The sequence below is a fragment of the Neopsephotus bourkii genome, unplaced genomic scaffold (assembly GCF_033783945.1).
Source record: "Neopsephotus bourkii isolate Nb327-2 ecotype Australia unplaced genomic scaffold, CSIRO-AGI_Nbou_v1 NB_923, whole genome shotgun sequence".
Lineage (NCBI taxonomy): Eukaryota > Metazoa > Chordata > Aves > Psittaciformes > Psittacidae > Neopsephotus > Neopsephotus bourkii.
This window is the reverse complement of record NW_026901417.1, coordinates 8,804-31,595: the sequence shown is the minus strand read 5'-3', so window position 1 is coordinate 31,595 and position 22,792 is coordinate 8,804. Positions and strand designations below refer to the sequence as shown.

The following is a 22,792-nucleotide window of genomic DNA, read 5'->3' as shown; positions in this document are numbered from 1 at the left end:
TTACCTGTAAATCATTGTGCCTCTCCGTCTCTGGAGGTCTTCTGTACATGTGGTAATAAGAAGCGAGAGGTTTCATGGGGCTGTGTAAGCTGAGGTCTTTTACTGTGTGCCTCTTGGCATAGAAACTCGTAGCATGCATGTCAGTACTCCAACCTACACTAAGAACTGTTCACCAAATGGAAATCATCTGCCACTAGCTGCTTGGTTAACATAGCTCTGTACCTTTTCCATTTTTAACTAATCTCAGTTTTATATCATCCTCAGCTCCTGACTGACTTGTGTGAGAGGACCTCTTCTCTGACATACAGACATTTGGTACAAGGTTGCTGACACTGGTTCTGAGCTCCTCTGCTTCATTAGGGTGCCCCAAAATCTTCTAGAGGCACTTATGGGGGCAAATCAGTTCCTACAGCTGCCCTTCCTGTCCTGCTGGAGATGAAGGCCTCTTCTTCCCTTTTCTATAATAGAATTAGCTGAAATTAATAGGCTCTGGCTTTCCAGCTGCGTCCATTCATGACCTGCTGCATTAACTGAGACAGTGAATTGATTCATCCAGAGATTACCTGAAATTGCTTTTTACTTGACTACTTTATGTCCCTCAGTTGGTTCCAGTCGGGCAATTTTCTAAATTATTTTGAAAATCAGATTTTGTATTTTTTTATATATAAACACACACATATGCATATAAAAATACTTATATAATATGTATGATATATATGATATGTATGATATATATGACATATATATATATCATACATATGTATAATATTCCTTTGTCCTTTATATTAATTTTATCTTAATCAATTTTATTATTCCAAATTTTCTTTTGGAAGTGTTTCACATTGCCCTGCTATTGAGCATTGCCCTCCATACTGCACAGCAGAATCCTGAACCAGTAAGAAAGCTTGAACTGGGAGTAAGAATACCTGACCTAAGAGTAAGAAACTTGACAGCTGCCAAGAGGGTTGTCAGCAGCTAAACCCCATTAACTCCTGTCTGCTAGTGCTTGCTAAACATTGCATGTGTAGGTTGAATAAACCCACTTTCCATACCAGTGAATAAAATATGGCTGAGCAAGGTGAATAGTAATGCTCCCAAAAGTTTTAATTTACTTTTGCTCAAGTTATAAGCAGCTGGGTGGTGTGAAATATTTACAGCCCATTCCTTGATGAGAAGCACTAGCAGTTTGATAGTGGCTCACATCAAAAGCAAACATCTAAGCCTGTTTTTTTCCCCAGCAGTAATAATCAATTAGATAGCTCCAGATTTTAGCAAATCTGGAATTTGTCTATTATTTGGCTTCAACCTGTAGGTACAGATAAGTATGGCATTAAGCCGAAGCAGTGCCTTCAGCTAGCATCATACCCCATCATTATTCACTCTGGCTCTTCCGTTGTTCACCAGTGCATTGAAAAATTATTTTCTGAATACTTAGCAGAAATAAATGACTTTGTGTTTAAAACCCAGGACTTTTAAGTATTCTGGCTACTGACAATATTGCTGAACACAACTGTCTTCTGCACAGTAATTCCCAGTGTCTGATAAACTGACGTGTGATCAAGCTGTGCTTGGGGGGTGGGGAGCAAGAAACTGGCAGCAAGTTCTTTTATTAGATAACAAATGTTTGGCATATGTTCATAGGGACATTTAAGTATTGTCTCTTTTAATGTATAACGTATGTCCTAAAACCCTACATGTTTATGCTTTATTTCTCTGTGAGGCTGCTGAACACAGATAGCATTGTTGTGTTATCAATTACAAATTTGTTAAACCAAATAAACCATTATTTTCAATATTATCTTCTCTAAGAAGAAGCAGGATCACCTCCTCCACCGTGCTGGCCACACCCCTTTGGTGGAGCCCAGGATGCAATTAGCTTTCTGGGCTGTGAGTGCACACTGACAGCTTATGTCCAGTTTTTCATTCACCAGTACTCTCAAGTCCCTCTGCTTAGGATTGCTCTCAACCTTGCGGGACCTTGCACTTGGCCTTTTTGGACCTCATGAGACTTACATGGGCCAACTTCTCAAGCTTGTCCAGGTCCATCTGGATGGTGTCCCATCCCTCAGGTGTGTAAAACATACCACTCAGCTTGGTGTCATCTGCAAATTTGGTGAGGGTGCTCTTCACCCCAGCATGTAATTGATGAAGATATTCAACAGTTCTGATCCTTAGTATGGACCTCTGAGCAGCATCAGTCTCCATCTGGACATTGAGCTGTTGACCCCTACTCTCTAGATGTGACCATCCAACCAATTCCTCATCCACTAAACAGTCCAGCCATCAAATCTGTATCTCTCCATTTTAGAGAGAGATGTGGGAGACCATATCAGAGGCCTAACAGAAGTTCAGATAGATGACATCTGTAGCTTTTCCCTTGTCCACTGACGTTGTAACTCCATCATAGAATGCCACTAGATTGGTCAGGCGAGACTCGGTGAAGTCATGCTGGCTGTCTAAAATCACCTCCCTGTCCTTCATGTGCCTTCCCAGGCATGAGGTGAGTCTGACAGCTGGTAAAGCCAAGCACAGGAAGCGTTCTTTGAAAGCCATACTTCTGAGTGTCACTTGGCAGTTTTAGTAGACTGATCTCAGCAGCATGGTTTTGGACACTTGATGACAGAGAAGCTGCTGCATGCAGCTGAATGGTTCCAAGTGCTTGAACGTCTGCTACATATAACCATATGGAAGAAGAGTCATAGGAACTGAGGAAGGATTCTCCCCAAAGCTAGTATAATCTTGATGCTTTGTGCCTATGGTTGATAGTGGCACAGCATTGAGGGAAGAGGGAGAAAAAACAACAGATGACCAGGGCTCATACTTTGTTTCCTCAAATAATTAGAAGTCTTGCTGTGATAAACCATGGTACAGGAAAATCCTTACAACAGGACCCCTGAACTGAATTGGCGGATGGTATACAAGTGCAGTGCTTTGCAGGTTGTGGGGCATACGATATACGCTCTGGCAACCTCTCTGCTCCTTTGTAATTTCTATGGAATCTAGCAGCTGTTGACAGCAGGCCATGACCAATAGGACCAAAAAATAAAAGTCTAACTCTAATGAGACAAAACTTAGATACATGATCAGAGCACATTCATGGTGAAATACAGACAAAGGCAGAAAATATTTAGGGGCCATAATACTTTGTTTTTTACTACGGTGCACTAAGAACCCACAAGGTTAGGAACTGTCTCGAGGAAGCTTTGGCAAATCACAATTTCATTCATGTGCACAGGGAAAGTAAGAGCCCAGCAAAGAAATTCCCTGTGACAGTTTCTTATCAAAAGTTTCTGTTTCTTGCTGAAGAACTCCTGAGGAAGGGAAAATTTTTCAAGAAGGGAGAGCTTTATCAGGTCTCCCTATCCAGTACACCCAAACTACATAGGACTTCCAAACAAGGCTTGATTAATGCAGTCCATCCCACCTTCTATTTAAGGATACAGAAAGATAAGAGGCTTATTTTTATTTTCAATCAGTGACTCATTCTAAACTTCCATCTATTTAGAAATATGGAAAGAGAAACAAACAGTTCAGATGTCATTTGGGGTTTTTTTAAATCAGAAATGAATCTTCCCATGGATAAAACAAAACAAGTATTTTACCAACTCTAGAATGTCCATTTCTTGGGTGAAATTAGCAGTTCCACCTCTGTTTACACTGCAGTTTTCTTAAAATACCTTCTGTCTTGTTATAGAATCAGTGCAAACATGAGGACAAGGTAGGGCGGGGCAAACAGTTACTGGTTTTCTCCACACCACGTTGGTCATTTCTCTTCTCTGCAGGGCTGTCAATGCAGTATTAAAAAACCCTATCAAACCTTTACATGAACAATCACCATCCCAAAACTGGTGATACACCCCAGCATAACACAGTGGGGCGGCAGATTGGCAGTAGATGACCTTTAAGGTCTTTTCCAGCTGCAACCATTCTATGATTCTGTGATACAGGATTTTTTCTTCTTTTCCTTTTTTTTTTTTTTTTTTTTTTTTCAACAACTCCATGTGCCGAGCAGTCTTGCTGTGGGCCCTATGCGGGAGACATGTCCTGAAACCTGGGAGCACCTGCAAGCAGTGCCTGTGCTAGAGAAAAGGCAGAAGGGGAGAGCAAAGTTCAGGTGTTTCCTGTATGTAGCAGATGTGAGTTTTGACTATAAAAGAGGACTGAAACTTCCTACTGGTGTGCTTGATTTGTGAACAGACCACTGATCACCCAGGCCTGAATAAACACAGCATCTCCTGAGCGTGTGGAATTGAGTTACTGGACACCAGGTACAAATCTGCTTTTTTGGGCAACAGTTGATAAAGTAGATAAAATTCATGTGTGTTTGACATTGACAACTGGAGTTGTGCATCAAAATGTTGTTTGAGGGTAAAAATATGGGAACTCAGCCATCTGAAGTTGTTATCCTCTGTGGTGTATTGTGAAGCGCTGGGGAAAATTTGGAGAAGATGCATTAACAAGGGAACAGCTTGTTAATGCAATTGTTAATATTGTAGTAAATGGAGGCCATTATTTACATATAAGTTGGAAGACAGGAAAAAAAATGGCCTGAGAAAGGGTCATTAAGGTATAACACTATTTTGCAATTAATGTTGTTTTGTCAACATCAAGGCAAATGAGAGGAAGTAGCCTATGCTGATTTGCTCTTTGCTGTAAAAAACGATTGTGAAACTCGTAAGAAAATGTGAAGGTTTCTAATGTAATGATGAAGGTGATGATAGGGATACAGATTCATGCTGTTGTTCAGCATGTAGCACTGAAAAAAGGTGTTTAAAATTGAGTGATGAAGGTGTACAAATGTTAGTAGCTCCACACACTGGGAATAGTCATAATGGGAAAGACAGAGTGAGCTATAATTTTAGTCCTATACAGTAGGGAGAACCTGAGAGCAATAAAACGCTGTAAAAGATTGTCTTTGCTAGGCTGTAGGCCCAGGAAGAGATGATACTTGTCACCATATCACAATTGATTGACATTGAAAATAAAATTTTAACAATTGAGAAGAAGAATCAAAAAAGGTGATAGAAAAAGAGAAGTAAAAAAACAGAAAACAAAAAGCTGCAATCATGGCAGCCGCATTTGCCCAAGCCCATGTGTCAGCTTGAGGTAAAGGATTTCCTAGGGGGAGAGGAAGAAGAGGCAGCGGAATAGCATGTGGAAATATGATAAGATCCCAAGGAATCAATCAATGTGCCATTTGCAAAGGGCAAGTACACTGGACAAATAAGTGTCCCCCCAAAAAAAAAATCTTGAGTAAATTTGTTAAATATGTCTGTGGTTAGGGCCAAGGTAAAGCAAGAGGTTAAACTATTCTTAAACCATTGATATGTAAAACTGGAGAAAAGACAGTGATGCATGATTTTTTGTACTTACCAGAGTGCCCAATGATTCTTCTAGTATGTTATTTATCACATAAATTAGGAGCACAAATTAACTTTGAAACCTGAAAGTTCCAGCTGAAAGTTAATTTCTCTAAAGCTAATGCTTGGCAACCTCAAATACATTTATTACAGACAGAAACAGAAAACAGAGAAGTTCAAAATCATTCCAGAAGAAATTAGGAATGCAGGTACTCCTGTTTGTATTGGTAACTGAAAAATTGGCAAAAGCGAGAAATATTGAACTCGTAAAAATTGAATTAAAATCAGGAGTTTGACCAGTCAGCAGGAAACAACACCCAGGAACCAGCAGGAAACAACAGTAGGGAAGCCAGAAGAGCTTTGGAGCCAATAGTGAATAATTTCCTTAAACATGGACTTCTGAGACATTGTCAATCCAAACATAATATTCTCATCCTTCCAGTGAAAAGCTGCATAATGAAGATACAGACCGGTTCAAGACTTGAGAGCAGTAAATCAATTAGTAGAGGGCATGAACCCACTGGGCCCTAATCCATATACTTTGTTAACCACTATTAAAAAATCAAATGCATATTTCTCTGTTTTAGACCTAAAAGATGCTTTCTTTTACATACCTTTGGACAAAAGCCATCAAAAGATTTTTGCCTTTGAATGAGAGGACTCATTGACTGGGAAGAGAATTCAGCTCTACCAGATTGTATTGAATCCACAAGGATTCAAAACCAGCCTGACCATCTTTAGAGCAATCCTGACTAAGGAGCTGGGTCAGTGGCTGGGTAAGGAAATACTCAAATAACCCTCCTGCGGTATGCTAATGATATTCTGCTGGGGGTAGATACTGCTGAAATATGTAAAGAAAAGACTGTTAATCTCCTAAATTTCTCATGAACGGTCAGGTATTGTCAGAAAAGAAAGTACAAATTGCAAAACAGACTGTAATTTATCTCAGATTTGAGATTTCCCAGGGACCACGAAAACTGGGAAATGACAGAAAAGAAGCCATTTATAGACAACCCCTCTACTTCCCCTACATTTCCTGCAGTCTAAAAAAGAACTAAGGGAATTTCTAGGAATGACCAGATAGTGTCTCCTTTGCATTCTGAATTTTGGTTTAATTGCAAAACCATTACAAAACCCCTGTCTCTTTGGTGGGTGTTTAAATACATCTACTAATTCCTGATCTTCATCTCGGTGAATTTTATCCTGTTTAGTACACCTCTGACCAATATCACATGATGGACATCATTTGGGCTTGGTTTTGTTTTCCAGGGCTAACACCAGGGGATCCTGAGGTGGTATCATTCCACAGGTTCTCTGCCACTCTGGGTGGTTTCGAAGAGTGAAAAATGTATCTGCGTATGATACTTCATCCCATTTCCCTTCTCTCCTCAAAACCAACATTAACCGTAACATGGTATTATAATCCAGTGTTCCATTAAGTGGCCACTTTACCCCATCTTCTAATTTATAGAGAGCCCACCACTGATTACAATATTTAATTAGAGTTCTCTTATTCTCCGTCCCTCCAGGCCCTGCAATTTCTTTCCAATATGCCAAAATACATCCCAAGGGGCACTTTTTCAAAATTTCTTTACTTTGACTTGCTCCCATGTCTACTTTCTATCTCGTAGTTGTCTCCAGTATTTCTTGCAAACCCTCTTCCAATTTTCTTTTCTTACTTCCTGATGAATTCCCGGGACTCTATGGCTCCATCCACAGATCAGTTCACTGATTTTTGGTTCTTCTAAATGGCCGGTTGGGTATCTTTGATTATTTTCCATAAAATTTTCTAACGCACCCAGAACAGTGTCTAGCCCACTGGAACTCTGAGTGGCTATAGAAGTAAGCTTTATAGTAGGGACACTACCACAGTATCCACACAAAATACTACCTATAATATATAGTCACAATTCCACAGGGCACACATGGAATCCCTTTCTGATATCTAAGGACCTGTTCTTTGTGCCACACCAAGAATTCAGGTTTCACTCTGGCGTAGAGCTAACCACTGTGGGAGGGGTAGCTGTACCCTCCCCCCAATTCCTAAACTTCCTAATGATTACACACAGACAAGACGTACAAGACAAGAAACATAAACACTTCATCTGTCTCTGGCCGCTCTCCTCATGGAGAACACGGAACCATGGATCAGGACTCCGCACGCACGTTGTAGCTGTGCCACGTCTCAGCTACACAAAATTCTCACACACGGGATCCCACGGATACATTCACACAATGGTTCCACTTACCCTTCTCCTGCTTCCACTGTGGTCATTAGCAGGTCCGTCCTGGCCCCCAGTTCCTGGGACGCAGCAGAGACCTGGTGGGTTCACCTACCCTTCACCTGCTTCCACTATGGCCATCAGCAGGTCCGTCCTGGCTCCCAAAACCTGGGATATGGCGAAAACCCAGACTCGCCCCATCCACCCTCATGAACACTAACAGCTGCTTTATCGGTCAACGAGTCCCCTGCTTGCAAGCCCTACCTCCCAAGGGGAAACTATGCTGTGCGCCAGACGTCTCTGCGCACCTGACCCCTGTGACCCCACAGGGGACCTGTGCTGGAGCAGTCCACTCCTGAAGGACTGCACCCAATGGGAAGGACCCATGTTGGGGAAGTTCATGAAGGACCGTCTCCTATGGGTGGGACCCCATGCTGGAACAGGGTGGTGAGAAACAAGCAACAGAGACAACGCATAATAAACAGATGGCAGTCCCCATTCTCCCAGTCCACTCTACTGCTTGGGAGGAGGAGGTAGAGTAGTGAACAGGGAAGTTGAGCTCAGGAATAAGACGGGCAGCAGGGAGGGGAAGGTGGTTTTAGTTTTGTTTTTGTTTCTCATTATCCTACTCTGATTTTGATTGGCAATAGCTTAAGTTAATTTCCCTAAGCCAAGTCTATTCTGCCTGTGATGGTAATTGCTGAGTGACCTCCCTGTCCTTATCTTGACCCATGAGCCTTTTGTCGTATTTTCTCCTCCTTTGCCCAGTTGAGGAAAGGCAGTAATAGAGCAGCTTGGTGGGCACCTGGTAGCTAGCCAAGGTCAACCTGCCGCATCCCCTTCTTGGGAGCATGTCACTCAAATACATAGTCCCCCAGAGCCTCAGCATGGCTTTTTATTGGCGTCATGCATACTGGGAGGGTGACTGTTCCCCATCACTCCAGCTTTTGCAGGGGCAGGAGTCAGGAGTGGAGGAGATCCCAACCCAAAACCAACCTGGACAGAGGATGAGATCAGCACTGGAGCTGGAGCAGCTTTGCAGCTGCTTGAAACACCTCCCTGTGTCAGGAGATTGTAAGTACCACTTGGGTCCTCCCCTCCCCCAGTGAAACAGCTCAAATGCCTCCATTTCTCCCTGTTTTGTGGCCTGCTCCATCCCCCATGCCACTCAGTGTCGCCACACTGGTGTGGCCTGGGTCAGGGTTAGGATAGACACTGTCCACAGAGATGCTGAGATGTGGGAGAGGTTGGCAGATGAATTGCTCCTCCTGATGTGCTAGGGAAATTGGCCAGTGTCCACAAAAATTGATAGTCTTCCTGGCCATAATGTGGGGTCTCTGAGGTGCACTGGATGGTTTCCTAGAGTGACCTCGTGAGGGGGAAGAAGAGTGAGAGCCACAGGAGCCATGTGCAGCTGAGCAAGGTTGTAGCTGTTTAATATAGTGGTTTTCCAGAGCAAATCTCTGTTGTTGCTGATGCATAAGGGATGGGACATAAGCATGGTGGTGAGAATATCATTGCTGGGCGGGCAGCCAGGTCTCAAATGGTGAATTCCTGGGTCTCCCATGTGGCCTCAGCACATTTCCTGCAAGGAGGGAGGCATCATGAGCTCAGGACTGGGGAGATTCATCTGTGTAGAGTTGCTACTGCTGAAACTTCTGGCCTTACCCATATGCCCATGACCCCAGGAGCAGCTGCGAGGAGGGAGACCTCACCTGCACTTCCACCACCAAACCACGCCACCAAAGGCTATGGCCACAAGGAGCAGCACTGTGATGATGATGATGCTGATAGTTGGAGCTGTGCTGAGGTTTTCTATGACAGAAAGAGAAGAGGGTGGCCCTCTGACTGTGACAGCACCAAGCTGGAGCTGCCCTTCACAGGGCCAGTGGCTGCTATCTGCAACCTGTGCCCCATTCCCATGGGTGTTACCTACCCCACGGGATGAGGAGGCTGCGGGTGCCCAGGCTGCGGTGACGCACACGGCAGGCGTAGCTGTGCCTGTCATGCGGAAACACAGCCAGGACGCTGCGGAGCTGGTAGGTGAGGTCAGCATTGGGCAGGATGGCAGTGGTGTTGAGAGCCGGGCCTGGTGGCACCTCCTTGCCATCCCGCAGCCACGCCACGCTGATGGACCGTGGGTAGAAGCCAGTGACACGGCAAACCAGCAGGAGTTGGGCTGGGCTGGGTGTGCGGACAAAGACTGTGGCCAGGGGAGTCTCTGGAGGGCAACAGCAAAGGGGTTGGGGGAGCCCCGGTGGGACAACGCTTGTTCCCAGTGTGTGGGGGGCTTTGTGGTGGCCATGCCAGGGTCAGGATGGTCTCACCTTGTCTCTCCAGATCAGCCCTTCCGTAGTTGCACAGAGTGAGCATGTAGCTCGGGCAGAAGATGGAGAGGAGGTGCACCAGCAACAATGAGATGGACTTTTTGCTGGTGAGGCCATAGCTGATCAGCTCTGCTAGGGGGGATGGCCGTTGGGGCTCCCAGTGCTGCCTCTCCACGTTGAAAACAATGAGGTCTCTGCCACCCTCCCCGACATCCATGAAGCCCCGGCTTGTGTTATTGGGGTGCAGCACACAGCCCGCACGGATCTGTATCACAAATGGGTCTGCAGAGCCAGAAGAGAAGTCCCATGAGTGTGTGGTACATGGGTGCACAAAGCTGGATATGGCTGGAGTCACGTGCAGGGGTGTGATGGGGTGTGATGAGCAGCAGTGTGTGATGAGCAGCAGTGTGCAATGGGCAGCAGGGCATGGGGCCATGCTTCAGAAAGCCCCAGGACACGCTGCAAGCCCTCAGTGCCCTTGGAAGGCTGGAGTGGACACAGGCACAATTAGTGTGGGATGTTTGCTCAAACAGAATATTGTCCTCCCAAATATTTGTCCTCAAATTTCTTTTTCTCTGATCTGTGCTGTGTGGGTCTGGCAGCCCAGTAAATTTGATGGTCATTCCACAGTGCAGAGAGGCATTCTGCTATGACAAGCAGCAGGAGGCCTGAGGGGTGTTTCCGATATGCTGTCCTGCCCAGCCCTGCTGGCCATGTGCCCTGACAGCCACAGTGTTTCCCATTACCCTTTCAGGAGTTGTTGAACCCTATGAGACTCCACAGGTGCCACCCCAGTGGAAATGAGGGCACAGCCACAACCCAGGGAAAAGGACTGAGGCTCTGGCTGAGGCTGTCCCCATACTCACAGTCCAGTTGGACTTGCTGGGCCGTTTTGTGCACATATTGGATGAAATTGCGCAGAAAGAATTTTAAGTGGGACTTGATCTTCTCTGCATCACCCTCGGCTGTTGCCTGGCTGGCCCAGGGCCAATGGAAATGAATGCTCCAGTTGCCAGGATCCAGTGCCAAGATGGCCACATCCTCCAGGAGAGTCACCATAGATAGGTCAGCAGAGCTGATGGTGAAGACACTGGTGTGGAGCAGCTGAAGAAACTGTGGCTCTGCTGGGAAAAAGGGTGGGGATGGGAAAGATGAGTGGGGGGTCTGGAGTGGAAACAGGGGATTCAAACTAGATTTAAGGAAGAAATCTTTTATGGCGAGGATGGTGAAACACTGGCACAGGTTGCCCACAAAGGTGGTAGATGCTCCTTCACCAGAAACATTCAAGGGTAGGTTGGATGGAGCTCTGAGCAACCTGATCATGTTGAAGATGTCCCTGCTTATTGTAGGGGATTTGACTAGATGGCCTTTAATGTCCCTTCCAACCCAAACTATTCTATGATTCTATAAAGCATATGCTATTCTGTGAAGTTACTTTTCTGTCTGAACTTCCTCTGCCTCCACTATTATTTTTCCTTCCCTATTTTACATTCAGTGAGGTGTATCTCTCCCATACATGATTTCAGGCACCTCATCCTCATCCGTCCCCTCCTCCCTCCTGCCCAGCACCTACTGTCTGGCTGTGCAGAGCAGATGGTGGGGGTACATCAGTGCTTATTTGGAGTGATACTCCCCACAGAAGAAGCACCCATGCCAGGACCCTTATCTGCCAGACACCTGCACACAGCACAGAGGATGTGGAGGATGGAGAAGGGAAAAGGGCATTTTGCACAAGTCTGGGGGCTCTCAGCATCGATAGCTTAAGGACACAGAACACTGACAGTGCAGGAGAGTAGCCCAGCCCAGAGATCAGTCCTGCATTCTCATGCCTACTGCTGCTCACCGTCGGAAACATGAGCTCTCACAGGGCTGTGGTGAAATGCTGTGTGCAACAGCAGCACCTGAAACACCCTTATGAATGTGCAGCTCCCCAACAAACAAAGGGCTGCTGGAAGAGGCCCACAGCACCATGTAGGGCTGAGACACCCTTGGCACCCACAGACTCCCTGAAGGAGGAAGGCACTTCTGGGAGAACCCCAACACCCAGGCCTGACTGGGGACCCCTGGCCTCACTTCTGCTTGAGTATCCGAGCCTCTGTACTGGAGCCAGTGTGGCATGAAGCCCTGAACTGGAGGCAAGAATAGAGAGGGCTGGCTGGAACAGGGCACGGTTGGGTGCTGTGCAGTGGGGAGGGGGGGGGGGGTATGACTTTGGTGCTGGGGATCATCTGGGCTATGCAGGGGACAGTGGCCTGGTGGCCTGGCTGTGTGGGATCCACTGACAGGGGGATGAGAGTGGTTCGGGTGAGCCGGGGCGCTCACTTACCCTGTGGGTCTGCCCACATCCCAGGCAGAAGCAGAAGAAAGAGGAAGAGATGACAGGACTGCATGGTGCAGGCAGCAAGGCTGAAGCAGCACAAACAATGACTGTGGGAGGAGGAAGAACTTGCAGCATCCCACGCTTGCACTCAGCCCAACACCCACAGCGGCGGCTCCCCACCAATGGGACTGATGCAGATTCGTCAAGAGGAGCCCAGAGGTCCTGAGCTGGGAGCCTCCTACTGGTGGGCGCTGGGGTCACGTGGGGTGGAGGAAAGCTGAAGTAAGGTCTTGAGCACCAAGTATTGTGAGAGGCTGGGGACACCCCCGGCAGGAGGAGAGGGCAGAGAAAGGGAGGCATGGGAAAAGGCAGGAGGAGAAAACGGATGCTCAAGGAGCCAGTTTGTGTCCTCTCTGACTCGTCCTCCACACCAATGGTGCGTCACTCCTATCCCTGTTCCTGCAGGGTGCATGGGCTCTCATGCAGCTGATGATGGTTTTGGGTTTCAGCTGTGAGTGGAGAAAGACAGCCACGGTCCTGTCAGTGGAGAACAGATGCTTTGGGTCAACATTAGACAGCTTGGTGCTCAGCTTGAGTGCTGGACCCGGCGGAAATTCCTAAGGAAAAAGCAGAGGAGAAGGAGGAGTAGGAAAAGGCAGCAGCAACAGGGTTGCATGGAGCCAGCAGCGAGGCCCTGAGCATGCAGTACTGGGAGCAGTGGCAGGAGAAAGGGACTGTGAGAGATGTGGCTGCACACTTCTCCTCAGGATGGCTCCGCCTGGGCAGCTCTGCTGATGCTAGTGGTCCTGGCAGCCAAGGGGCCTGGCAATGAGGTTTTGGGGAGGGCCCCGAGGTTCCTGCTTGGGGTGGGCTGGTCTACGGCTTGAGTTCTGTTGGCATCTGTGTGGCAGTGAGGCCATCCCGCTGACTGCAGGAAGGGGTCCCTCGTGTCTGCGGCAGCACCTTGACAATCAGGGCAGTGTGGGTGACCTGATCCCTCTTTTCTACCCCCGTTGCAGGTGGAGGTGCCATCTGGCCATGGGCTTCAGCCACTGTCCCTGACAGGAGTGTCCCTCGGTGCCGCTCATGCCCAGCACGCCTTTCCCTGCATGGCACAGATTTACCGCTCTGCTCTGCTCTTCTACTTAACTGGGAGATTGGCCCTGATGTGGCTGTATTTCCTCCAGGGAAGGCAAAGCCTGTTCCCAGAGCCCAGCTGCAGGCCTGTGCTCCCCATGCCCCCAGGCTGTGCACTGCCCCCATGCCTCTTTGTTACCTCCCAGATCTCCATGGCCTGGCCATGCTGATGAGCTGCTGGTAGAAGCTGGTGCTGTGTCAAACCAACAGGAGCAGAGGTGGGCCAGGGGTGTGGACAAAGACCGTGGCCATGAATGGCTCTGGGGGATGAGAATGGGGAGAGCTGGTAATATCCCCTGACCCCTCAGCACCACTGTCCTGATGCTGGGGAAGGGGCTTCCCAGGGAGGTGGTGATGAGCAACTCCAGCCCAGCCTGTGGCCACGAAATCAGGGATGGTGCAGGCAGGGCTGGAGGAGGCATCTGCTTCAGGAGTTCCTCTTGGGGCACAGGCAGTCGGTGGGCTGGAGGAGCTGTAGTGTGATGGACGTCAAGGGCAGAGATGGGCTGTGGGGCCTGGAAGGGGCTGTTTCCCACTGGACAGACAATGGACAATTGGAGTGGTGGCACTTGGCCGGGCAGGATCCTCAAGCTGGGACATGGATGGGACCATGGTCCCCCCACCCCAAAGCCCATTCCAGGGGCCTGCTGTGGATGAGCAGCCTCCCCATTTCCATGGAGCTCTATGCAAGCCACGGGGCCTGGGAGCTGCCTCTCCCCTTCGCTGCACCCCACAGTGCTTGGGAGCCCAAACTCTCCCAAACACACTTCCAAGAGAGTGCCTGGGGCTGGGCTGCAGCCTGGCACTCCCCTTTCCTTCCCACCCACTTCAGTGGGGAACCCTGTCCCCCTCCTCAAGTGCCCCCTAAGCATGGGAGCAGGAATGGTGGGGATCATCTCCCTGCTCTGTCTCCACTGTCACCACTGGGCAGCACGCAAAGGACAATGGGGTGCCTAGAGCTGGCCTCACCAACACAATGTCCCTTATTCACTGCTCCTCCTTGGCTGTCTTGTGGTATCTCTCCTCACCCTGCAGTTTCTCTTCCCCTTTCTTGGGAGTGCTCATGCTGGGGGGCAAAGGCAGAACTGAATCCACAGCCAAGGGGAAGTTTAAGGGGTTGCACTGATAACCTCCAAATACCAGCAGGGCTTAGGTGTCCCATCTGCCATGTGACAGGATAACATGAGACCCCTCCAAACACAAATCGGTTCAAGTATGCTCCATGTCTCCGTCTCAGATGTTCTAAGCTGTGGTGGGAACATGGGGAAGGCCCATATGGGGTTGCTGTGGGCTGACTTCCAGCACCCAAAGACACTGAGTCAGCCTTGGAGAGACAAGGACACTGAACCCCTTCCCTTCTGTGGAGCTGTCCCTCAGAGAAGTTGGCATGCTGTGGTGGCCTGGCAGGCCCAGAAATGACACCAACTTCCCCAGCAGCTCACCTCGGCACCCCCCAGGGAATGTCCAGCCATGCCACCACGATGGCTGCATCCACGCCGGTAGGGCCACCAGAGGAGGCTGCTTGGCTGGTGGGATGGCAAAGCACAGCCATGGGTGAAATGAGGGAAGTGGGGGAAAGGGGCAGGGGGCTTTTGTCCTTGCAGTGTTATGAGGTGGCCATTTGTCCTCCCCTATAAGGGTGACTGTTGGTCACTTCCTGCTGAGCAGCTGATAGACCATTAGCAGGTCTCTGCCTTGTGCATGAGCTGTCACTGGTGGCTGAGTAGCATGTAGGGCAGTCGCAGCACCTGACTTTTCTCAGAGGTGTTTGTCGCCCACAGATTTTCCCCCACATCTCTCCCACTGTTGGAGTGGACCAGAAGTTTTGCTTTGGCTCTTCCTTTTCTCTATCAAATGTGCTTGCCCTCATGGGTTTTTTTCCCCTCTGCTTCCTTACCTCCTGCAGCAGAGGTCACAGCTGCTGCCTCCTTGATATTGTCATGTCCTTTGTTAGTTGGTTCTTATAGTCTTCCTAGGTGACTTCAGGTCCACCCCCACCAAGTGGACTTCACAGTTCCACCTCCTGTAACTACTCCTCCTCTCAGACCCCACTGCTAACACTGGTCCTTGCATTCCCCTCAGTTGCCAATGGTCCTTGCAGTCCACTCTCAAGTGAGGGCTGTAACCCCTCCTAGTCCCAGAGTTGTGCTGGGTGAGTTGTGGTGCAGTGTGCAGGGCTGCAGTGCCTCTGGGTGCTGCACTGAGTGGGAGGGCACCAGCACCCACCTGTCCAGGCTGAAACACCTCAATAGCCTCTTGAAATGCTTGGGGCTTCCGTGTGTGTGTTTGTAGGGTCTTTTGTAGGGTCTCAGCTTGGAGGTGAGACCTGCGGGCAGCTTAAAGTTTCATCTGTCTGTCCTAGTTCATCAAGGTCTCAGAGAGACTCAGCATCACTCCTCCTCCAGTGAGGCTCTCGAGCCACGCACATGTCATGAGTCAGCAGATGACTCTGGCTGTCAGGGAAATTCACTCATGCCCACAGCACTGTGGTTCACAGGGTTTGGGCAGGGGAGAATAAGCCCTTCTAGAGTTGTGGTGCATGTGGCCACAGGCCAGCTGGGTTTTCTTCTGGTTCAGCTAATAGTTGGCTCACACATGGCTGCCAGAGACTTGTCCTGTGAAAATTTGCCAGGAAGTTGCCCTATAAAACCAAACCCTTTGAAACAGCACATTCAAGCCTGTGGTTGATTTGGCACCCAAACTACATTCCTTTTTATGCCTTTCTGAACTCCATTGTCCCCATGCGGAGGCTGGCTCCCATTTCTCCTTAATTGGGAGGCTTGGGGCACCTTACACCCATGTGCACAGTTGTTTATCTCCATGGCATATGTAAGAATGTGTTTGTATATCCAAACACACTTTATTTTTTTTTCCCCTCTTTCCTTGCTGTGGCATTTCCTGCAATTCGCACCAATAATTCAGTAGTGCTCCAGCTTCCATTTGCAGCTGGTAGAAACCTCTCCAAGCCCATCCAAACCCTGAGGAAAGGTACGTGTTCTTAGTGAAAACATGAATGTTTTAATTTTCATTTTACACACATCTGCAGCTCCCATGGATGACATCAGAGTTTCAGTTTTCCCCAGCACTTTGTAAAACCATTTGCAGCAGGTGCTGTTAGTCTGTGTAGAACATTTCAGTCTCAGCACAAATACTTCTGGAATACGGTTAATAAGGGCAGCTTCCAGGAAAAGGAAATACTAGAAAGCAATAGTAGAAGGGCACACCTTACTGATTACTGATAAATGTGTTATTGAACCAGAACAGGGAGAAATTGTCACTGGGCAATGAATGCCCTAAAGAGCCCCAGTGGGTGCATGGGCAGTGCCACAAGGTAAGAGATGATTGTGCATAATGAGTGAGAAGGTCTTAGATTCGTATTCTTCTCTGCTTAGCAAATTGAATTGGGTAAGAAGTCCGCCCAGGCCTTCCCCCTGTGCCTTTGAGCCAAGTTGATCTTACACTTGGAAGTGCCCCCAAAGTTGTCAAAGCACTAGAAAGTAGAGTTTTTGTCCGTGGGAGTGTGGTGGAAGGAGGCAGGGGCTGCTGGCTCCCTTCAGGGCTAAGCTTCTTTGCTCAGGATGGAGTTCCTGGACTCTGATACCTCCATCTGCTGGTGTTTTCTGAAATGAGAGGGAGAAGACTCATGGCTACTCTGTGGAAGAGACCTTCTGGGCTGTAGACAATGGCTAGTAGAGCCGCAGCAGGAGCTCCAGTGCTAAGTACAGCAGTCTACTGTGGCATTTTCTCCAGTCCTCTCCTAGTGCTGCTCTGTGGGGCAAAAAAGGGGCTTTACCTGCATCTCCACATGCAATGTGCTATGACAGCTGCCACCGCCAAGGCTGCCAGCAGCCCAGCCCCGAGCCCTGCAATCAGGACAATCTCTGCATTCCCTGGGAAACACAAGCAGACACTGCCATGAGCTTTCCATGCTTTGTTCCATCCCATGGAACAGAGCGGGTCAGGACCCCCATCCCTGTCCCCATGGGTGTTACCTACCCCACGGGATGAGGAGGCTGCGGGTGCCCAGGCTGCGGTGACGCACACGGCAGGCGTAGCTGTGCCCGTCGTGGGGAAACACAGCCAGGACGCTGCGGAGCTGGTAGGTGAGGTCAGCATTGGGCAGGATGGCAGTGGTGTTGAGAGCCGGGCCTGGTGGCACCTCCTTGCCATCCCGCAGCCATGCCACACTGATGGACCGTGGGTAGAAGCCGGTGACACGGCAAACCAGCAGGAGCTGGGCTGGGTTGGGCGTGCGGGCGAAGACTGTGGCCAGGGGAGTCTCTGGAGGGCAAGAGCAAAGGGTTTGGGGGAGCCTCGGTGGGACAACGCTTGTTCCCAGAGTGTGTGAGACTTTGTGGTGGCCATGCTGAGGTCAGGATGGTCTCACCTTGTCTCTCCAGAGCTGCCTTCCCATAGTGCACTAAGACTTCCATGTCGTCAACGCAGGTCTCGTTGAAGAGGACTTCCACCAGCTCACTGAAGGCGGTATAGTTCTGGAGGACAGCCTGGACGTACCGTGTGAAGTTGTTGTCTTGGTAGACGACCCAGGTGTCATTGTTTCTGTCCAGGCTGAGGAAGTCCTGGCCATTGTAGGCCACATAGGCGAAGGCTTGGGAGGTCCTGTTGGGGTAAACCTCACAGCCCGCCATGCACTGTGTCACAAAAGGGTCTGGAGGGGCAGACAGAAGAGAGAGCTTGCATGAGGGGCTGGGAACTGCATTCCACTGGATGTGTCCAGTATCTCCCGTGCAGCTTGAGCACTGCCAGACCCATCCCATTTCCCAGGTGCAGTTCAGAGAAGGGGTGCAGAGAAGACTGGATACTCACAGGGCACATTCCTCTCAGCTGCACCTTCTCTGATAAGGTGAATGAACTTTTTCAAATATATCCTGATCATGTTCTGAATGGTGTCCCAGTCACTGCGGAGCAGGGCTGGGTGCACCCAGGGCTGGTGGAAGCGTATGGACCAGGTGCGCTTATCAAGAGAACCAAGCTCTATGTCTTGCAGCAGTCCCAGCCCCTCTGTATCCACAAAGGATGCATTTTGGAAAAAGGAAGTCTGGAGCAGCCGCACAGTGAAGGACCCTACGTAAGAAAGGAGCATCAGGGTTAATTGGAGTGGGAGTAGACGGCTGGGAAAAGTGTGGGGGGCTAAGTGATGGGTCATCAGGGATGCAGGAACCTGCAGGCCCTGCATAAACCCCCTGGATCCTTGGCAGCTCCAGATCCCACTCACTGCATGCACCTGTGGTGGGTGCATTGCTGCAGGAGAGGAGTGGAGCCGGAAGGGGTGAGGAGCAAACAGACCAAGGCAGGCCAGGAGCATGAAGCCCGTTGTGCATGGGGCCCCATTGCTGCAGGAGAGGAGTGGAGCCGGAAGGGGTGAGGAGCAAACAGACCAAGGCAGGCCAGGAGCATGAAGCCCGTTGTGCATGGGGTCCCAAAGGGGCATAGAAGCAGGTGTGAATAAGCCAGACCTCCCACTTACCCTCCAGGTCTGCCCATGTCCCCGGGAAGTGGAAGACGCAGAGAAGGAAGAGGCAGCAGCAACAGGGTTGCATGGAGCCAGCAGCGAGGCCCTGAGCATGCAGTACTGGGAGCAGTGGCAGGAGAAAGGGACTGTGAGAGATGTGGCTGCACACTTCTCCTCAGGATGGCTCCGCCTGGGCAGCTCTGCTGATGCTAGTGGTCCTGGCAGCCAAGGGGCCTGGCAATGAGGTTTTGGGGAGGGCCCTGAGGTTCCTGCTTGGGGTGGGCTGGTCTACGGCTTGAGTTCTATTGGCATCTGTGTGGCAGTGAGGCCATCCCGCTGACTGCAGGAAGGGGTCCCTCGTGTCTGCAGCAGCACCTTGACAATCAGGGCAGTGTGGGTGACCTGATCCCTCTTTTCTACCCCCGTTGCAGGTGGAGGTGCCATCTGGCCATGGGCTTCAGCCACTGTCCCTGACAGGAGTGTCCCTCGGTGCCGCTCATGCCCAGCACGCCTTTCCCTGCATGGCACAGATTTACCGCTCTGCTCTGCTCTTCTACTTAACTGGGAGATTGGCCCTGATGTGGCTGTATTTCCTCCAGGGAAGGCAAAGCCTGTTCCCAGAGCCCAGCTGCAGGCCTGTGCTCCCCATGCCCCCAGGCTGTGCACTGCCCCCATGCCTCTTTGTTACCTCCCAGATCTCCATGGCCTGGCCATGCTGATGAGCTGCTGGTAGAAGCTGGTGCTGTGTCAAACCAACAGGAGCAGAGGTGGGCCAGGGGTGTGGACAAAGACCGTGGCCATGAATGGCTCTGGGGGATGAGAATGGGGAGAGCTGGTAATATCCCCTGACCCCTCAGCACCACTGTCCTGATGCTGGGGAAGGGGCTTCCCAGGGAGGTGGTGATGAGCAACTCCAGCCCAGCCTGTGGCCACGAAATCAGGGATGGTGCAGGCAGGGCTGGAGGAGGCATCTGCTTCAGGAGTTCCTCTTGGGGCACAGGCAGTCGGTGGGCTGGAGGAGCTGTAGTGTGATGGACGTCAAGGGCAGAGATGGGCTGTGGGGCCTGGAAGGGGCTGTTTCCCACTGGACAGACAATGGACAATTGGAGTGGTGGCACTTGGCCGGGCAGGATCCTCAAGCTGGGACATGGATGGGACCATGGTCCCCCCACCCCAAAGCCCATTCCAGGGGCCTGCTGTGGATGAGCAGCCTCCCCATTTCCATGGAGCTCTATGCAAGCCACGGGGCCTGGGAGCTGCCTCTCCCCTTCGCTGCACTCCACAGTGCTTGGGAGCCCAAACTCTCCCAAACACACTTCCAAGAGAGTGCCTGGGGCTGGGCTGCAGCCTGGCACTCCCCTTTCCTTCCCACCCACTTCAGTGGGGAACCCTGTCCCCCTCCTCAAGTGCCCCCTAAGCATGGGAGCAGGAATGGTGGGGATCATCTCCCTGCTCTGTCTCCACTGTCACCACTGGGCAGCACGCAAAGGACAATGGGGTGCCTAGAGCTGGCCTCACCAACACAATGTCCCTTATTCACTGCTCCTCCTTGGCTGTCTTGTGGTATCTCTCCTCACCCTGCAGTTTCTCTTCCCCTTTCTTGGGAGTGCTCATGCTGGGGGGCAAAGGCAGAACTGAATCCACAGCCAAGGGGAAGTTTAAGGGGTTGCACTGATAACCTCCAAATACCAGCAGGGCTTAGGTGTCCCATCTGCCATGTGACAGGATAACATGAGACCCCTCCAAACACAAATCGGTTCAAGTATGCTCCATGTCTCCGTCTCAGATGTTCTAAGCTGTGGTGGGAACATGGGGAAGGCCCATATGGGGTTGCTGTGGGCTGACTTCCAGCACCCAAAGACACTGAGTCAGCCTTGGAGAGACAAGGACACTGAACCCCTTCCCTTCTGTGGAGCTGTCCCTCAGAGAAGTTGGCATGCTGTGGTGGCCTGGCAGGCCCAGAAATGACACCAACTTCCCCAGCAGCTCACCTCGGCACCCCCCAGGGAATGTCCAGCCATGCCACCACGATGGCTGCATCCACGCCGGTAGGGCCACCAGAGGAGGCTGCTTGGCTGGTGGGATGGCAAAGCACAGCCATGGGTGAAATGAGGGAAGTGGGGGAAAGGGGCAGGGGGCTTTTGTCCTTGCAGTGTTATGAGGTGGCCATTTGTCCTCCCCTATAAGGGTGACTGTTGGTCACTTCCTGCTGAGCAGCTGATAGACCATTAGCAGGTCTCTGCCTTGTGCATGAGCTGTCACTGGTGGCTGAGTAGCATGTAGGGCAGTCGCAGCACCTGACTTTTCTCAGAGGTGTTTGTCGCCCACAGATTTTCCCCCACATCTCTCCCACTGTTGGAGTGGACCAGAAGTTTTGCTTTGGCTCTTCCTTTTCTCTATCAAATGTGCTTGCCCTCATGGGTTTTTTTCCCCTCTGCTTCCTTACCTCCTGCAGCAGAGGTCACAGCTGCTGCCTCCTTGATATTGTCATGTCCTTTGTTAGTTGGTTCTTATAGTCTTCCTAGGTGACTTCAGGTCCACCCCCACCAAGTGGACTTCACAGTTCCACCTCCTGTAACTACTCCTCCTCTCAGACCCCACTGCTAACACTGGTCCTTGCATTCCCCTCAGTTGCCAATGGTCCTTGCAGTCCACTCTCAAGTGAGGGCTGTAACCCCTCCTAGTCCCAGAGTTGTGCTGGGTGAGTTGTGGTGCAGTGTGCAGGGCTGCAGTGCCTCTGGGTGCTGCACTGAGTGGGAGGGCACCAGCACCCACCTGTCCAGGCTGAAACACCTCAATAGCCTCTTGAAATGCTTGGGGCTTCCGTGTGTGTGTTTGTAGGGTCTTTTGTAGGGTCTCAGCTTGGAGGTGAGACCTGCGGGCAGCTTAAAGTTTCATCTGTCTGTCCTAGTTCATCAAGGTCTCAGAGAGACTCAGCATCACTCCTCCTCCAGTGAGGCTCTCGAGCCACGCACATGTCATGAGTCAGCAGATGACTCTGGCTGTCAGGGAAATTCACTCATGCCCACAGCACTGTGGTTCACAGGGTTTGGGCAGGGGAGAATAAGCCCTTCTAGAGTTGTGGTGCATGTGGCCACAGGCCAGCTGGGTTTTCTTCTGGTTCAGCTAATAGTTGGCTCACACATGGCTGCCAGAGACTTGTCCTGTGAAAATTTGCCAGGAAGTTGCCCTATAAAACCAAACCCTTTGAAACAGCACATTCAAGCCTGTGGTTGATTTGGCACCCAAACTACATTCCTTTTTATGCCTTTCTGAACTCCATTGTCCCCATGCGGAGGCTGGCTCCCATTTCTCCTTAATTGGGAGGCTTGGGGCACCTTACACCCATGTGCACAGTTGTTTATCTCCATGGCATATGTAAGAATGTGTTTGTATATCCAAACACACTTTATTTTTTTTTCCCCTCTTTCCTTGCTGTGGCATTTCCTGCAATTCGCACCAATAATTCAGTAGTGCTCCAGCTTCCATTTGCAGCTGGTAGAAACCTCTCCAAGCCCATCCAAACCCTGAGGAAAGGTACGTGTTCTTAGTGAAAACATGAATGTTTTAATTTTCATTTTACACACATCTGCAGCTCCCATGGATGACATCAGAGTTTCAGTTTTCCCCAGCACTTTGTAAAACCATTTGCAGCAGGTGCTGTTAGTCTGTGTAGAACATTTCAGTCTCAGCACAAATACTTCTGGAATACGGTTAATAAGGGCAGCTTCCAGGAAAAGGAAATACTAGAAAGCAATAGTAGAAGGGCACACCTTACTGATTACTGATAAATGTGTTATTGAACCAGAACAGGGAGAAATTGTCACTGGGCAATGAATGCCCTAAAGAGCCCCAGTGGGTGCATGGGCAGTGCCACAAGGTAAGAGATGATTGTGCATAATGAGTGAGAAGGTCTTAGATTTGTATTCTTCTCTGCTTAGCAAATTGAATTG

At 50.0% G+C, this 22,792-nt stretch overlaps 1 protein-coding gene across 7 annotated transcripts; it reads right to left on the bottom strand.

The window, feature by feature from the left end:
- Nucleotides 1-8,997: 8,997 nt before the first annotated feature.
- Nucleotides 8,998-19,678, bottom strand: LOC133214661 (T-cell surface glycoprotein CD1b-3-like). 7 transcript variants are annotated; one of them, XM_061357760.1, is made up of 7 exons: nt 16,826-16,957; nt 12,236-12,336; nt 10,776-11,033; nt 9,910-10,191; nt 9,519-9,803; nt 9,298-9,397; nt 8,998-9,167 (listed from the first exon to the last, which is right to left on the bottom strand). In XM_061357760.1, exons 2-7 carry the CDS (start codon nt 12,297-12,299, stop codon nt 9,122-9,124), a joined length of 1,035 nt encoding a protein of 344 aa, XP_061213744.1. In that variant the 5' UTR covers nt 12,300-12,336; nt 16,826-16,957; the 3' UTR covers nt 8,998-9,121. The 7 variants fall into 7 exon arrangements, 5 of the variants coding, with proteins under 5 accessions (XP_061213744.1, XP_061213745.1, XP_061213742.1 ...); XM_061357761.1 differs by having other exon boundaries at nt 10,776-11,030; XR_009726186.1 differs by lacking the exons at nt 8,998-9,167; nt 9,298-9,397; nt 9,519-9,803; nt 9,910-10,191; nt 10,776-11,033 and adding exons at nt 17,160-17,256; nt 17,363-17,647; nt 17,754-18,035; nt 18,194-18,451; nt 18,855-19,678 and having other exon boundaries at nt 16,826-16,986.
- Between the last annotated feature and the right edge of the window lie 3,114 nt (nt 19,679-22,792).

What these genes read in the sequence shown, in the direction of transcription:
- LOC133214661 (XM_061357757.1), bottom strand. Translation starts at nt 18,927, where the DNA reads ATGCAACCCTGTTGCTGCTGCCTCTTCCTTCTCTGCGTCTTCCACTTC. An exon ending in GACATGGGCAGACCTGGAGG is followed by an intron (nt 18,452 to 18,854) that starts GTAAGTGGGAGG and finishes TTTCTTACGTAG; the next exon opens with GGTCCTTCACTGTGCGGCTG. An exon ending in CAGCCTCCTCATCCCGTGGG is followed by an intron (nt 17,257 to 17,362) that starts GTAGGTAACACC and finishes TGTGTTTCCCAG; the next exon opens with GGAATGCAGAGATTGTCCTG.